This window comes from Oncorhynchus nerka, linkage group LG4 (assembly GCF_034236695.1).
Source record: "Oncorhynchus nerka isolate Pitt River linkage group LG4, Oner_Uvic_2.0, whole genome shotgun sequence".
NCBI classification, from domain to species: domain Eukaryota; kingdom Metazoa; phylum Chordata; class Actinopteri; order Salmoniformes; family Salmonidae; genus Oncorhynchus; species Oncorhynchus nerka.
Genome location: NC_088399.1, coordinates 63,401,836 through 63,419,199, shown reverse-complemented (window position 1 = coordinate 63,419,199; position 17,364 = coordinate 63,401,836). Strand labels below are relative to the sequence as shown.

The following is a 17,364-nucleotide window of genomic DNA, read 5'->3' as shown; positions in this document are numbered from 1 at the left end:
ACCAAAGAAGACGAGAGTAGTGGTTTTGGAATCAAAGGAATGCTGTATTTGATATAATTTAAGGGTATACGTTTCCTACAAACTACAGGGTTCTTCATGACACCAGTGCACAGCAATTTGAAAACAATAGAGGCACATTTACATTTTGGCAAGTCCTCAAAAACAAAGTAAAAAACACACTATTCTAATAACTGATCTACTCGCCATGGAATTCATCCCATTCTGTTCATTAAATGTACATTAAGTAACTTTTTCCCAAACTTTCTTTGGTTTTCACTGAAATAAGCTCAACATAGAATAAGAAGAATATATAATAAGCAACTATTGGTATTATTTCTTGGTAAAACAAGGAACAACCATGAAAATAGATGATATCCTGGTTAAAGTAAGATACAACACAGAAACAAGGTAACACTTAGTAAGGATAAGGATGTTTGATTACTCTAGTCTTCTGATACAACTGAATGGGACACCAGGCCAACACGCTGAGCTCAGAAGGCCCTTCATAAATGAAGATAAATGTGACAACTTGACATAACAAAATCATATGTTTGAAATCAGTTTTTTTATTTACCTTTGTGTACAGTATAAAATGTTTCAAACTAAAGTGAACAAAAAATAGGATAATACTTTACTAAAATGGGTACAGTAGTAGCATTTCAACAATAATTACAACATCTAAAATATTCCCATACTGGAACATCTGGTACAGTTCCTGGTTTGGTTGCTGAGCTATAATAGTACCTGTTCGGACACATGCATTCAGGCTCCTGACAAATCATATTGAAAAAAAAACACACTTAAATATAACAAATGTCTCGTGTTTCGCATAAAAATATAAAATGAAGGAGAAAAAAAATCTGTTCATAAGAGGGAGTTTATGTGGCGACGGTGAGGCAGAGGGTGACAGTGTGGAGATAAGGCAAGTTAGTTGTCAACCTCACTTCCTATACCGAGTCAGTCGTCTCATTAGACCCTGTAATGCCATGAGACACACAGGGCTAGCAAGCTATGCTATCTGACTTATTTCCCTTGAACATACTGATCTGAGGCATTGATTGAACGGTAAGATAGTACTTTATTCAACCCCCAGAGGGGACATTTGATTGAACCAGTCATACATACAGTATACATGAGGAAGGACCGCTTGCCTTTCCTCTGATGAAATGCAATGTCACCACATATGTTCCATGTACTCAATACTTGTATATCATACTATTATGTACTAGTAGTTACGTCTATTAGTAGTACAATACAACACAGCTAGCTTCAGTTAAGGCTACGAAAGGTTCTCAAATAGAGACAGCAACCTGATTTCAGAAGTGCTTCTTTTTACATATGACACCTCTTTTTACTTCTGATGTCAATCACTTTTTTTGTAACTGAAAATTCCTCCCTTTATCATTAATTTCCACAGCTACTATTTCTGTTGATCCGAGGACCACCTTAATAACAGCGTAGCTTCAATGCTAACAGTACATCTCAATGAACATCGATAGAATAACATCACATTATGTAGTGTTGGCCAGAAGTGCAATAGTTCCATGATTATAACGTCAAATGACCGGTTTGACAGCTATAACAGAGCAGTAAACCAGTCGCCTAGCACTCTGGACAAAATGAATACAAGTCACATCTGTGAGAGCTGCTACATAATCCGCTTGACCTTTCTAAAGACTAGCGATTAAACCGCATCCTTCAGGGTGCGAGACACAGGCAGTACAACGAAAACATCAAAAACACGTAAATAGCGTGTTGTAACAGTGAATGTAGACACACGTAAATGGGAAAGCACACATTTCGCAGATAGAAATCCATAGAAAATAATAATATATAGAAAAACAACAGCTAAATTGACTGGCTTATTTCACACTACTTCTCCCAAGAGCCTTTGCAGGTATAGATTAGCACGATGAATACTTTGAATGGTTCATATTTTGCACATTCCTTGTTACTCAAATGTAGTACGAACAAAGCCATGACATTTCTCTCTTAACCAATGACATTTCGTCAGAATAAAACGACCACCAGTAACATTAAAAACAATGAAAGAAAAATACAGATTTGGTCGGGTCACCTTTGCTTCTGATATGTAAGACTGAGCACGGAGAAAAATGAATACTGGGTGGAGGATTTGACTGCGTTTACATTGAACTCACCAGTTAAGATGCACTTAGGGTTTGGCAGCTTGGCAGTGGACACAGCCAGTTAATCATGCGACAAATATACAAGCAAAGAGGTGAAAGGTGAGCGAGGCAGAGAAAGGGGTATTAAGGCACATGGAAAGAAGAGGGGCTTGATTGAAGGGTAGATACTAGACACAGCACAGTGCCCTCCGTAACTATTGGGACAGTGAAGAATTTTTTCTTATTTTGACTCTATACTTCAAAAGTAGTAAAACGGTTAGTATTGGTTTCCATATTCATAGCAGCAATGACCACATCAAGCTTGTGACCCTACGAATCTGTTGGATACATTTGTTGTTTGTTTTGGGTTTCAGATGATTTTGTTCCCAATAGAAATGAATGGTAAATAATGTATTGTGTCATTTTGGAGTCACTTTTATTGTAAATAAGAATAGAATATGTTTCTAAACACTTCTACATTCATGTGGATGCTACCATGATTAGGGACAATCCTGAATGAATCGTGAATAATGATGAGTGAGAAAGTAACAGACACACAAATATAATAACCCCCCAAACCCCCCTAACCTCCCCTGTTATTGTTATGGTGAGAGGTTATCATGTCTTTGGTATATGATATTTGTGCATCTGTAACTTTCTCACTTTCTCAGGATTGTCCCTAATCATGGTAGCATCCACATCAATGTAGAAGTGTTTAGAAACATATTATATTCTTATCTACAATAAAAGTGACTCCAAAATTCAAAATGCAATTTCTAAACGGTTCACCCGATATGGATGAAAATCTGACAGTCTGCACGTTAACCTCAGTCATTGTTTGATTTCAAATCCAAACATTTGGAGAATAGAGCCAAAAGAAGATCAAATGCTTCACTGTCCCAATAATTACGTAGGGCAACATATGTTTTTTTGGCATAACATACTTGAGGAGAGAGTTAAAGGCTGTGGTAGTAGGCAGGGTTGTGAAATAGGTTTGCCTGAGCACCGGAGTCCTCAGCCCATATGAGTTGTCACCTAGAGAATGGAAGGAGAGGTTGAGAGAGAGGGAGATGGAGAAAGAGACAGAGAGCGAGAGGGTGTGTGTGTGGGGGGGGGGGGGGTGGAGAAAGAGAGAAAATGAAGCCTTAGCATAGAACACCAACAGGAGCAGGGATTCACAAAGTTGGATCAGCGAATTAGCCAACTAGGTTGACTAACATTACGAACAATAGTAACCGGAAATGTGCACGATGTACTATCCTGTACTTGATGCTTACGGTGACCATATTAACCTTTGGAATTCTTTATCAACCGTAGAATGAAGAGTTATACATATAGATCTGTGTTTGTCACAGTTATCTGGCAAGTCATTTTGCACATCCTAATCTGTGAAATATAACTCTGGATCAGGGGTGGCAGGTAGCCTAGTGGTTAGAGCGCTGGGCCAGCAACCGAAAGGTCGCTGGTTCAAATACCTGAGCCCACAAAGTGAAAAATCTGCCCATGTGCCCGTGAGTAAGGCATTTAGCCCCGATTTGCTTCACGGGCACTGTACTAGTACGGCTGACTCTGTAAAACACATTTGACTGCACCTATCCGGTGTATGTGACAATAAAACTATATTGTGTGGGGGTAACCACTGGCTCATTAATTGGAGACCTACTGTGAAAACTGTTGTTCGGACAAGTAACAGTCCTCTTGTTATATAATACGTCACACATCGTTGGTTAGGCTGTCTCACCTGTGAGATGTTGACTCCCGTCAGTTTCTCCACCGTCGCCGGAAGGCGGGTCATGATGTCTAGCACCTCTCCTGTGAGCTTGGCCGCGCCCACCTCGGTACCCCCGCTGGAAATCATGGTGATCTTCTGAGCCTGCGCCAGAGGCCTGCTGATCTCTTCCGCCATCTAGAGGCGGTCAGAGAACATACACTTATTCGCCCAGTTCCTCTGCCCAAAAGCTCGCCCCAGGGCTCAGATGTCGGACTCTATAACGACGTGCAATTCTGCATTCAAACTAACTTCACTTGAGTTGTATGACTTTTTCCACGCAAATCTTCAATTCAATGCATGACTTGCGCAATATTTGAATGCGCACACCTCAAATGATGATTCCCCCCTAAGTGTGTATTTGAGCTCTATGTCTTGAAAAGGTTTTCTCACTAGTGGTAGTTGCTCCAGCAGCATGTCCACCATGGCTCCCTCCTTGTACTGCTGGAAGGCTTCGGCCTTCTTGGCCATCTGCTCCGCCTCGGCTCTCCCCTTCGCCTCCACAGCAAAGGCCTCCGCATCACCCTTAATCTGAGATAGATCGAGAGAGAGAGAAGAACATTTTTGACGGTTTGATTTTATTATTGTGACATACTATGTTGTTACGGCTTCTTTAGGTGTAACTTATCATAAGTTAACGGCAGGATTTAGTAGTATTGATGAAACAAGCTAGAAGACTTGAGTGTGGTAAACATGGCCTTCTCTTACTGTGAAAGTGCTCTCTGCTTATACGAGTCCCAGACACAAGAATGAACTGCTTTTAGGGTTAAAACAAGCTTGGAGCAGTAACAGTCCTATAGTAACAATGTGATAGTTATAGACACACTCACCCTAATGGACTCTGCCTCAGCCTCAGCCTCCATAATGAGCTGTGCACTGTGGGGAAAAAAACATTTATTTACACCTTGTTTTGCCTGTTAGTTGTACAGTATAAAGTACATAGTACATATTCAATATAGTTTGTATATTTGTTTGTCTGTCTCATACTCCATGGAACGCATTAATATCTAGTATATTTTCAATGTCTATGCAGTAAATTGTTCACAAAATGCTATATATAATTTGTGAAAGGTCATTTTGAGACCTGTGGCTGGTACGAGGGTTGGGGCGATATTTGGGGAGAGCCCTTCTACGTTATGCTACTCCAAATATTGCGATATATCCAATATAATAATTTTGTGCTATTAATGACTAGATATTTCCAGACGAGGCAATTTAAAAAAACGTATTTACGATATTAGTCACATTCTAATTAAATAACCTTAGTAACACAAAACAATAAGGTCTAGTTAATTCCTTTAGACTTCATTTTCAACATATTGATACAGCCTAACTGATAAAACTGCACTGTTTTGATTAGAAAAGTTCAAATAGAGTATAGGAGGGGAGTGGTGCGTCACTTGGAGGGGTGCATCACTAGGAGGGGTGCGTCACTAGGAGTGGTGCGTCACTAGGAGGGGTGCTTCATTAAGAGGGGTGCTTCACTAGGAGGGGTGCGTCACTTGGAGGGGTGCTTCACTTGGAGGGGTGCGTCACTTGGAGGGGTGCTTCACTAGGAGGGGTGCGTCACTTGAAGGGGTGCGTCACTTGGAGGGGTGCGTCACTTGGAGAGGTGCTTCACTAGGAGGGGTGCGTCGCTTGGAGGGGTGCGTCACTTGGAGGGGTGCGTCACTTGGAGAGGTGCTTCACTAGGAGGGGTGCGTCACTTGGAGGGGTGCGTCACTAGGAGGGGAACGTCACTTGGAGGGGTGCGTCACTAGGAGGGTTGCGTCACTACTAGGGGTGCGTCACTTGGAGGGGTACATCACTAGGAGCGGTGCGTCACTAGGAGGGGTGCTTCATTAAGAGGGGTGCGTCACTTGGAGGGGTGCGTCACTTGGAGGGGTGCTTCACTTGGAGGGGTGCGTCACTTGGAGGGTTGCGTCACTTGGAGGGGTGCGTCACTTGGAGGGGTGCGTCACTTGGAGGGGTGCTTCACTAGGAGGGGTGCGTCACTTGGAGGGGTGCGTCACTTGGAGGGGTGCGTCACTTGGAGGGGTGCGTCACTTGGAGGGGTGGGTCACTTGGAGGGGTGCGTCACTTGAGTGGGTTGAGTCACAGACGTGATCTTCCTGTCTGGTATTGCGCTCCCTCGGGCTTATGCAGTGGAGGAGATCTATGTGGGCTATACTCAGCCTTGTCTCAGACTAGTAAATTGGTGGTCTGTTGATATCCCTCTAGTGGTGTGGGGGCTGTGATTTGGCAAAGTGGGTGGGGTTATATCCTGCCTGGTTGGTCCTGTCCGGGGGTATCGTCTGACGGGGCCACAGTGTCCCCCGACCCCCTCTCATTCAGCATCCAGTATCTATCCTGCAATAGTCTATGTGCCGGGTGGCTAGGGTCAGTCTGTTTGTTATATCTGGTGTAATTCTCCTGTCTTATCTGGTGTCCTGCGTGAATTTAAGTATGCTCCCTCTAATTCTCTCTCTCTCCCTCCCCTCCCGGAGGACCTGAGCCCTAGGACCATGCCTCAGGACTACCTGGTCTGATGACTACTGTCTGTCCCTCATGCTGCTGCTCCAGTTTCAACTGTTCTGCCTGCGGCTATGGAACCCTGACCTGTTCATGGGACGTGCTAGACCTGCTCTCTCTCTCAATCGCTCAATCACTCTCTCTCGAACCTGCTGTCTCGATCTCTGAATGCTCGGCTATGAAAAGCCAACTGACATTTACTCCTGAGGTACAGACCTGTTGCACCCTCTACAACCACTGTGTTTATTATTTGACCCTGCTGGTCATCTATGAACGTTTAAACATCTTGACGAACAATCTGGCTTTAACACTTCTTAGGGCTGAAATCCCGTTAACGGGATCGATATGACAACAGCCAGTGAAAGTGCAGGGCGCCAAATTCAAAACAACAGAAATCTCATAATAAAATTCCTCAAACATACATGTATTTAATTCCATTTTAAAGGTAATCTTGTTGTTAATCCCACCACAGTGTACGATTTCAAATGCGCTTTACAGCAAAAGCACCACAAACGATTATGTTAGGTGACCACCAAGCCACAGAATAAGCACAGCCATTTTTCCAGCCAAAGATAGCAGTCACAAAAAGCACAAATAGAGATCAAATTAATCATTAACCTTTGATGATCTTCATCAGATGACACTCATAGGACTTCATGTTACACAATACAAACAAGTTCATATTTAGATCAAAATCTGAGTTTACATTCACTAGTTCCAAAAACATCCAGTGATTTTGCATAGCCACATCGATTCAACAGAAATACTCATCATAAATGTAGATGATAATACAAGTTGTACACATGGAATGTGCTGGCGCCGACAGAGATGGCCGCCTCGCTTCGCGTTCCTAGGAAACTATGCAGTTTTTTGTTTTTTTACGTGTTATTTCTTACATTAGTACCCCAGGTCATCTTAGGTTTCATTACATACAGTCGAGAAGAACTACTGAATATAAGATCAGCGTCAACTCACCATCAGTACGACCAAGAATATGTTTTCCGCGACGCGGATCCTGTGTTCTGCCTTACAAACAGGACAACGGAATGGATCGCATGCAGCGACCCAAGGAAACGACTCCGAAAAAGAGGGAAACGTAGCGGTCTTCTGGTCAGACTCCGGACAAGGGCACATCGCGCACCACTCCCCAGCATACTTCTTGCCAATGTCCAGTCTCTTGACAACAAGGTTGATGAAATCCGAGCAAGGGTAGCATTCCAGAGGGACATCAGAGACTGCAACGTTCTCTGCTTCACGGAAACATGGCTTACTGGGAAGACGCTATCCGATGCGGTGCAGCCAACGGGTTTCTCCACGCATCGCGCCGACAGAAACAAACATCTTTCTGGTAAGAAGAGCGGCGGGGGCATATGCCTCATGACTAACGAGACATGGTGTGATGAAGGAAACATACAGGAACTCAAATCCTTCTGTTCACCTGATTTAGAATTCCTCACAATCAAATGTAGACCTTATCTTCCAAGAGAATTCTCTTCGATTATAATCACAGCCGTATATATCCCCCCCCAAGCAGACACATCGATGGCTCTGAACGAACTTTATTTAACTCTTTGCAAACTGGAAACCATTTATCCGGAGGCTGCATTCATTGTAGCTGGGGATTTTAACAAAGCTAATCTGAAAACAAGACTCCCTAAATTTTATCAGCATATCGATTGCGCAACCAGGGGTGGTAAAACCTTGGATCATTGTTACTCTAACTTCCACGACGCATATAAGGCCCTGCCCCGCCCCCCTTTCGGAAAAGCTGACCACGACTCCATTTTGTTGATCCCTGCCTACAGGCAGAAACTTAAACAAGAGGCTCCCACGCTGAGGTCTGTCCAACGTTGGTCAGACCAAGCTGACTCCACACTCCAAGACTGCTTCCATCACGTGGACTGGGACATGTTTCGTATTGCGTCAGATAAAAATATTGACGAATACGCTGATTCGGTGTGCGAGTTCATTAGAACGTGCGTTGAAGATGTCGTTCCCATAGCAACGATAAAAACATTCCCTAACCAGAAACCGTGGATTGATGGCAGCATTCGCGTGAAACTGAAAGCGCGAACCACTGCTTTTAATCAGGGCAAGGTGTCTGGCAACATGACCGAATACAAACAGTGCAGCTATTCCCTCCGCAAGGCTATTAAACAAGCTAAGCGTCAGTACAGAGACAAAGTAGAATCTCAATTCAACGGCTCAGACACAAGAGGCATGTGGCAGGGTCTACAGTCAATCACGGACTACAAGAAGAAACCCAGCCCAGTCACGGACCAGGATGTCTTGCTCCCAGGCAGACTAAATAACTTTTTGCCCGCTTTGAGGACAATACAGTGCCACTGACACGGCCTGCAACGAAAACATGCGGTCTCTCCTTCACTGCAGCCGAGGTGAGTAAGACATTTAAACGTGTTAACCCTCGCAAGGCTGCAGGCCCAGACGGCATCCCCAGCCGCGCCCTCAGAGCATGCGCAGACCAGCTGGCCGGTGTGTTTACGGACATATTCAATCAATCCCTATACCAGTCTGCTGTTCCCACATGCTTCAAGAGGGCCACCATTGTTCCTGTTCCCAAGAAAGCTAAGGTAACTGAGCTAAACGACTACCGCCCGTAGCACTCACTTCCGTCATCATGAAGTGCTTTGAGAGACTAGTCAAGGACCATATCACCTCCACCCTACCTGACACCATAGACCCACTCCAATTTGCTTACCGCCCAAATAGGTCCACAGACGATGCAATCTCAACCACACTGCACACTGCCCTAACCCACCTGGACAAGAGGAATACCTATGTGAGAATGCTGTTCATCGACTACAGCTCGGCATTCAACACCATAGTACCCTCCAAGCTCGTCATCAAGCTCGAGACCCTGGGTCTCGACCCCGCCCTGTGCAACTGGGTACTGGACTTCCTGACGGGCCGCCCCCAGGTGGTGAGGGTAGGCAACAACATCTCCTCCTCGCTGATCCTCAACACGGGTGCCCCACAAGGGTGCGTTCTGAGCCCTCTCCTGTACTCCCTGTTCACCCACGACTGCGTGGCCACGCACGCCTCCAACTCAATCATCAAGTTTGCGGACGACACAACAGTGGTAGGCTTGATTACCAACAACGACGAGACGGCCTACAGGGAGGAGGTGAGGGCCCTCGGAGTGTGGTGTCAGGAAAATAACCTCACACTCAACGTCAACAAAACTAAGGAGATGATTGTGGACTTCAGGAAACAGCAGAGGGAACACCCCCCTATCCACATCGATGGAACAGTAGTGGAGAGGGTAGCAAGTTTTATGTTCCTCGGCATACACATCACAGACAAACTGAATTGGTCCACTCACACTGACAGCGTCGTGAAGAAGGCGCAGCAGCGCCTCTTCAACCTCAGGAGGCTGAAGAAATTTGGCTTGTCACCAAAAGCACTCACAAACTTCTACAGATGCACAATCGAGAGCATCCTGGCGGGCTGTATCTCACCGCCTGGTACGGCAACTGCTCCGCCCTCAACCGTAAGGCTCTCCAGAGGGTAGTGAGGTCTGCACAACGCATCACCGGGGGCAAACTACCTGCCCTCCAGGACACCTACACCACCCGATGTTACAGGAAGGCCATAAAGATCATCAAGGACATCAACCACCCGAACCACTGCCTGTTCACCCCGCTATCATCCAGAAGGCGAGGTCAGTACAGGTGCATCAAAGCTGGGACCGAGAGACTGAAAAACAGCTTCTATCTCAAGGCCATCAGACTGTTAAACAGCCACCACTAACATTGAGTGGCTGCTGCCAACACACTGTCATTGACACTGACCCAACTCCAGCCACTTTAATAATGGGAATTGATGGGAAATGATGTAAATATATCACTAGCCACTTTAAACAATGCTACCTTATATAATGTTACTTACCCTACATTATTCATCTCATATGCATACGTATATACTGTACTCTACATCATCGACTGCATCCTTATGTAATACATGTATCACTAGCCACTTTATCTATGCCACTTTGTTTACTTTGTCTACATACTCATCTCATATGTATATACTATACTCGATACCATCTACTGTATGCTGCTCTGTACCATCACTCATTCATATATCCTTATGTACATATTCTTTATCCCCTTACACTGTGTATAAGACAGTAGTTTTAGAATTGTTAGTTAGATTACTTGTTGGTTATCACTGCATTGTCGGAACTAGAAGCACAAGCATTTCGCTACACTCGCATTAACATCTGCTAACCATGTGTATGTGACAAATACATTTGATTTGATTTGATATTTGATTTGAATTATAGATATACCTCTCCTTAATGCAACCGCTGTGTCAGATTTTTAAAAAACTACGGAAAAAGCAAACCATGCAATAATCTGACATGGCGCTCAGAAAAATAATACAATTAGTCGCCATGTTGGAGTCAACAGAAACCAGAAATTACATGATAAATATTCCCTTACCTTTGATGTTCTTCATCAGAATGCAATCCCAGGAATCCCAGGTCCACAATAAATGTTTGTTTTGTTCGATAATGTCCGTTATTTATGTCCAAATACCTCCTTTTGTAGCGCGTTTGGCATACATATCCAAACGCTCATTCTGGTCGAGTGTTACTTCGGACAAAAACTTTTAAAAATTATATTACAGGTCGAAGAAACATTTCAAACTAAGTACAGAATCAATCATTAGGATGTTTTTATCATAAATCTTAAAGTTATAAAGTTCCAACCGGAGAATTCCTTTGTGTCTTGAGGAGCAACGGAACGCAAATGGATATCATGTGGAATGCGCGTGACCAGGAAATGGCTCTATGCCAGACACCTGGCTCATTCTGCTCTTATTCAGTCCCAAAACACAGTAGAAGCCTCATTCAAATTTCTATAGACGGTTGACATCTAGTGGAAGCCCTAGGAAGTGCAACTTTATTCATATCTCAATGGGATTTCAATAGGAACTGTGTTGAAAATCAACCAACCTCAGATTTCTCACTTCCTGTTTGGATTTCTTCTCAGGTTTTTGCCTGCCATATGAGTTCTGTTATACTCACAGACATCATTTAAAAAGTTTTAGAAACTTCAGAGTGTTTTCTATCCAATACTAATAATAATATGCATATATTAGCAACTGAGACTGAGGAGCAGGCCGTTTACTCTGGGCACCTTATTCATCCAAGCTACTCAATACTGCCCCCCAGCCATAAGACGTTTTAATGTCCATATATTGTTATAATCTCTCCCGGCATAGCTAGAAGAGGACTGGCCAGACCCTCAGAGCCTTGTTTCCTCTCCAGGTTTCTTCCTAGGCTCCTGACTTTCTAGGGAGTTTTTCCTAGCCGCCGTGCTTCTACATCTGCATTGCTTGCCGTTTGGGGTTTTAGGCTGTTTTTCTATATAAGCACTTTGTGACATCTGCAGGTGTAAAAAGGGCTTTATAAATACATTTGATTTGATATAGTCTTGCACATCACGATATATCGTCTTGCATACCACGACATTCGATTTAATCATATATCGGCCCAACCCTATCTGGTACTCACCGCTGGGCCTCGGCCAGCTTCTCGATTTGGTATCTCGTGGCCTCAGCAGGCTTCTTCACCTTGGCCTCCAGCTCCTTCTCCTTGCGGGTGATCTCCTGCTGCTGGAGCATGATCTGCTGAGAGCGCTCCACCACCTGGACCTGCATCTTCTCCTCCTCGATGAGCTGCTTGGTCTTGGCCACCTGACGGGGACGGTTCAAATGGTAAGCCCAAGATCTCAGTAGTACTCTCTATGACCATTTCTATGTGTTTTACAATACATCCAAGTATCAGTGCAATATTATGGACATACCTGTAGCTGGTAGGCCATCTCAGACTCTGCCTTCTTGGTGTTGACCTCGATGTCGTAGGATGCTTTCTTCAGCTCATAGTCCCTCTGAGCCATGGCCATCTGGATCTCATTGACGTGCTGGGCTGAGATCTTCTCCTGCTTGGCATGGGCCTCCTACAGAGAGAGAGAGAGAGAGAGAGAGAGAGCGAGAGAGAGAGAGAGAGAGAGAGGAACACGGAGAGATTGGAGAAGGAAAGGTTCAGATGGAGTACGAGAAAAGAGAAAAGCAAGAGTGGATAGGGGAAAACACAGCGAAGGAACGTGATGGAGAACTCAGAAATAAACAAGAGAAAGGGACAGGATAAAGGGCGCAAGAAGAGAAGAAGGTAGAAAGGAGGAGAGAGCAGAGAGAAGGGACAGGTGGCTCACCCTGATCACAGCATCCCGCTTGAACTGGGCCTCTCCGATGCGGGCGTCTTTCTGCACCTGGGCGGTCCTGGACTTCCCCAGGGAGTGGAGGTAGTCCTGAACCACAGAGAGGAAGAGAACAACATTGGTTACTTTTTAGTTTAGGCTTCATTATTTATCCAGCATTGGAGTAGTTGAATCAATGGAGTCTCCATTGAAAGAAGAGCGCGAGAAAGCACACCTGGTCGTCGTGAACGTCTTTGAGCGTGTAGCTGACCACGCTGATGCCCATGTTGAACAGGTCGGACGAGGCCACCTTGAACACCTCCTCTGAGAACTTCTTACGGTCCCTGTAGATCTCCTGGAGGGGGTGAAATAACTGGGTTCGTACCAATGTTGATATGCTTGTGTTTAGTGCAATTGTCATGACAGTAAAAAGTTGCCGTGTTCCCGCTCCATTGTGTTACTATGTACAAGTTGTTGAACACATAGCCAGACAGAGATATCCATATGACTATGGTTCTGATGTATATACAACTGGTGCATGTGTTGTTTGTCATCGTCTGTTTGTTATGGTTATGTAACTAGACAGTTCCGCTGTGCAATGTGCTGACTACGGTACATACAAAAGTACCCTCAAATTACGACATTCTGTACTGTTGATCTCAATTCCAAAATGCTGGAGTATAGAGCCAAATCAAAAGTTTTAGCTTCACTGTCCATATAAATACGTAGGGGAATGTGTCTCTGGCAATAGCTCTTGGCTTTGGTCATGGCTTCACTGCATTGAAATGAGTGAGCAGCTATAATGTGCTGTTTATTTATCTGCAACTGTAACTGTGGATGTGGCCAGTAAGGGTGCTGTCCAGTTTACCTCATGTACCGATGAAGAAGGCAAAATAGTGCCGAAATGTTTCTATGTTGCACTAAAATGAGTGTACTGCTTTAATGTAGACTGGTCCCAGATCTGTTTGTGACATCTTGCAAAACAGTTGTTTTACAACGGGTTGGTCAAAACAAGCATTGTGATTGGGTAGCCGGCGGTACTCGGCTTCATCTTGTACCTACGACCGCGGCACAGCTGTGCTAAAAAGGTCCAAACCCACGCTGTGTTGTCAAGTTTACCTCCACAGTCAGGTGGGCGATGATGGCCCTCTGGTGGCCCTCCAGCGTCTCCAGGGCGATTTGGGCGATCTCGCCCTCCGACTTCCCCATGAACATCTGACAGGCTGCGGCCAGCATCTCCTTGTTCTGCCCCTGGATCTTCATCTGGACGGAGGAGGGAACACATAATAGCAAATGAACATTAAAAAAATTTTTTTTTAAAAAGGCATTTCTGAGCAAGTTCGGGTAGTTGTAGTCTTTTTTGGGGTAATTAATGAACACGACTCAGGTGTGCACAGTGCTAAACAAACAGAAGCATCTGCTGTACACTACCCAACTACACAGCAGCAGTAGCTGTATCAACACTGCAACAGGCAAGGTTACTCTGTCCTGTCCATAGCACAAGAGAGTGAGGTATTTCAGAATTTAATGCCAGTGCATAAATGAATGACACAAGCCAGTTTTAATGATCTACTTGTTACCTACCTAATCAAAGAGAGCCCTTACACTTGTGTTCAAAACTAGGGTGTCTAAACAGGTCTAAATGACTGGTGATTTGACAGAATGGTGTACTTTCATTGGCTCAGGCAGAAATGGAGACCGAGAAAGACGGAGAGACTAACCTGGGCAATACCAGTGACCGAGATGGGAACCCCACGTCGGGTGTAGACTTTCTCACTCTTCACGCTCAGCGTCAGAATGTTCAGGGAGATCCTGGGCGAGAGGAAAGGAGGGAGAGATATGGTCATTCCACAATGTCGTGGTATGATATCCCAAAACAAGGGCAGATGGCAATACATGGCCAGATCATTACTGTGTGTGTTTGCAGACATGACCAGGAGAAGAAACTTTACCTCTGGATCTTCTGAAAACAGGGAAGCACAAACACTCTGCCTCCAGCAATCATTACTGGAGGAGAACGGAGGCACCCTGGGAAACAGAGAGAGAGAGGGGGGGGATTGTGAGATACACATGAGAGTATTATTACCATCCTACAGCTCTTTAATTGTACATGTTTACACTGTTTCACAACCCTGGTCCTCGAGTAACCCTGGACAAGCACACTTGATTCAACTTGTCAACTAATCATCAAGCCCTCAATGAGTTGAACAAGGTGTGTTTGTCAAGGGCTACAAGTAAAATGTGCACTAGGGGAACTGGAGGACCAGGGTTGGGAAACACTGGGTTAGAGAATGGACCTGACACCACCATAGCCTCATTTGGACCACATGTGTAGAACATGTTTTCTTCCTCAGATGCTGTAAAGACAAAAAAAACACACCATTTAATTAAACCATTTCATATACCAAGCAGTGGGCCTGACAGTGGATTACTTCAGAGCCTTACATTGGCCTATTGCTGAAGCATTTGTAATTCATCAGTCATGCTTGACAGCATGAAATCTATACAGTTGGTGTAATAATAACAATTTGGTACAGCTGCTGTAAGTAACTAAATGTTACTACATTTTTAATATATTCTATTAAGATTTCATCTGAATCTGAGCAGATAGTCAGTATTACAACTATTGTAACATTCCCCATGAAAATCCAAGGGGTCAGCAGACATCACTTGCAGTTAATTGAATCTGCGTAAATGTTGCGCAGCATCCGTATCACGAGCACACCCAGAACATTTAGCTGATTAAGCGCATAGAAGACACGCCCATGTACTGTATCAACAAATGTATCAACACACATGCAAATAGGATTTTCATAAAACATGCAAGGGTGTGTTAGCAATGATACAAATGTATAATTTCTGCCAGACTCCACAGATGTTTGTTTATGTTGCAAAACCGAGATACATCAAATCAGTCTAAAGATTAGTCAAAATATATCCGATCACTTACCAATTTGACAGAATGAACTAATGCAGAATGCAAATGTATAGATGCGTTGCAGCAATACTGTTTTTGGCTTTCAAAATACAGCAGTGTTATTCTTGCTGTCGTCTGTCCAATGCCAGTATGTATATATGAAGCTTTTGTCCCGTTATAGCTCTTCCCGTCAAAAGCGTCTATCCATCGTCTCACGCCCATTGCAAAACGTGCTGTCGCCATCTTGTGGTGAGGTGGTGAATTGGATTCCATTCAATGATCAGTGTGAAATACTTTTGCATTTAGGATACACAATCGAATTACTTAGCTATATCAACAAAGTTATTGACTTTATGCAATTTAGTTGCCTTTTGTTCTTTGTTGTGTCAGTATATCATTAGATGGATGTGGAGGCATCATGCCTATTTAAAAGAGAGGATGTGTGTGTGTGTGTGTGTGTGTGTCCTCAAATTGTCTACCCCATAGCCTCTCATTCTGATGGCAACCCAACTTCTTTCAAGTGAGGCCAATCTTCTGTGATCTGGGACACGGCACCAATGTGACAGGTTGTACTTGAATGTTTTGCTTCATGCAACCACCGCATTGAATGATTGTCTTAAGGATCGGACCCTTTTTACACATTTTCGCCTAAAATGACATACCCAAATCCAACTGCCTGTAGCTCAGGACCTGATGCCAGGATATACATATTCTTGATACCATTTGAAAGAAAGTACTTTGAAATTTGTGGAATGTGAAATTAATGTAGGAGAATATAACACATTAGATCTGGTAAAAAAATAATACAAATGTTACATCTTTGAAATGCAGTACAAAGGCCATAATATAATATTGCAGTTTAGGCACAATTTAGATTTTGGCCACTAGATGGAAGCAGTGTATGTGCAAAGTTTCCTATTTATCCAGTGGAGCATTGTAATACTGCACAATGTGCCGAATTGGTCAATTAATACATTTTCATGAGAACATACAGAAATGATATGGTACTACAAAATGTAAGTTTACACACTCCCAGGGATGTCATATATGATGGATCATTAGCTTATACACTAACTTTCACACATCTAGATGGCCGGGAGGGGTGGGTGTGGAGCCAGAGACAGCAGGGGTAGAACCCAATTACTACATTTTAATATAAAAATAGATTTTATCAAACTATGCTACATTTTATCTCTGGGACTCTCGGGATGACAAATCAGAGTAAGATTACTGAATCTAAGTACATTATTTACCTTTAGATGTGAATGTATCAAACCAGTTGCCGTGATAAATTTTTTGTTGTTGTTGTGCACTCTCCTCAAACAATAGCATGGTATTTTTTTACTGTAATAGCTACTGTAAATTGGACAGTGCAGTTAGATTAACAAGTATTTAAGCTTTCTGCACATATAAGACATGTCTATGTCCTGGAAATTTTTATGTTACTTACAACGTCATTAAAGCATATTTGTTTTAAACTCATATTTTGGATGATGAACATCTTTGCATTTATTGTAATAAGGTTATCAATATGTCAATGATTTGGCTTGGCTGATCTGATTTCAGGTAATCAATAACTGTATATAATATCCCTTTTTAGTTTGTTATTATAGGGACTGTTTTCACATCTAATAGGGGGGAAAATATTATCCAACAAAATATTTTTACATTAATAGCCAATTCTATAGGAGTCTTACAGGATGCATGGCAGGAAAGTCATACATAAGAACATCTTTGACAGCAAGTGTGCTGATTCCATGGCCTGCTCCAACAGGACAGTGATGACAGGACGGGACGCGGCACTCCCTCTCTACT

The 17,364-nt window shown here is 43.5% G+C and overlaps 1 protein-coding gene across 2 annotated transcripts; it reads right to left on the bottom strand.

Annotated features, from left to right (window-relative positions):
* Positions 1 to 546: 546 nt before the first annotated feature.
* On the bottom strand, positions 547 to 15,816 carry LOC115128375 (flotillin-1-like). Of its 2 annotated transcripts, XM_029658177.2 has the most exons (13): positions 15,583 to 15,816; positions 14,930 to 14,989; positions 14,585 to 14,660; positions 14,354 to 14,444; positions 13,752 to 13,895; positions 12,868 to 12,987; positions 12,648 to 12,743; positions 12,240 to 12,392; positions 11,948 to 12,129; positions 4,725 to 4,770; positions 4,288 to 4,425; positions 3,868 to 4,032; positions 547 to 3,161 (listed from the first exon to the last, which is right to left on the bottom strand). In XM_029658177.2, the coding sequence occupies exons 2-13, from the start codon at positions 14,970 to 14,972 to the stop codon at positions 3,141 to 3,143; spliced, it is 1,275 nt and encodes a 424-aa protein (XP_029514037.1). In that variant the 5' UTR covers positions 14,973 to 14,989; positions 15,583 to 15,816; the 3' UTR covers positions 547 to 3,140. The 2 variants fall into 2 exon arrangements, with proteins under 2 accessions (XP_029514037.1, XP_029514036.1); XM_029658176.2 differs by having other exon boundaries at positions 14,585 to 14,989; positions 15,583 to 15,815.
* Between the last annotated feature and the right edge of the window lie 1,548 nt (positions 15,817 to 17,364).

Bases quoted from the DNA above. Each gene is read 5' to 3' on its own strand.
- LOC115128375 (XM_029658176.2), bottom strand. From the start codon at position 14,721: ATGGTAATAATACTCTCATGTGTATCTCACAATCCCCCCCCTCTCTCT. The intron at 13,896-14,353 runs GTTAGTCTCTCC...TCCTCCGTCCAG, and splicing joins CGGTCACTGGTATTGCCCAG to ATGAAGATCCAGGGGCAGAA. The intron at 4,426-4,724 runs GTGAGTGTGTCT...GATCTATCTCAG, and splicing joins CTGAGGCAGAGTCCATTAGG to ATTAAGGGTGATGCGGAGGC.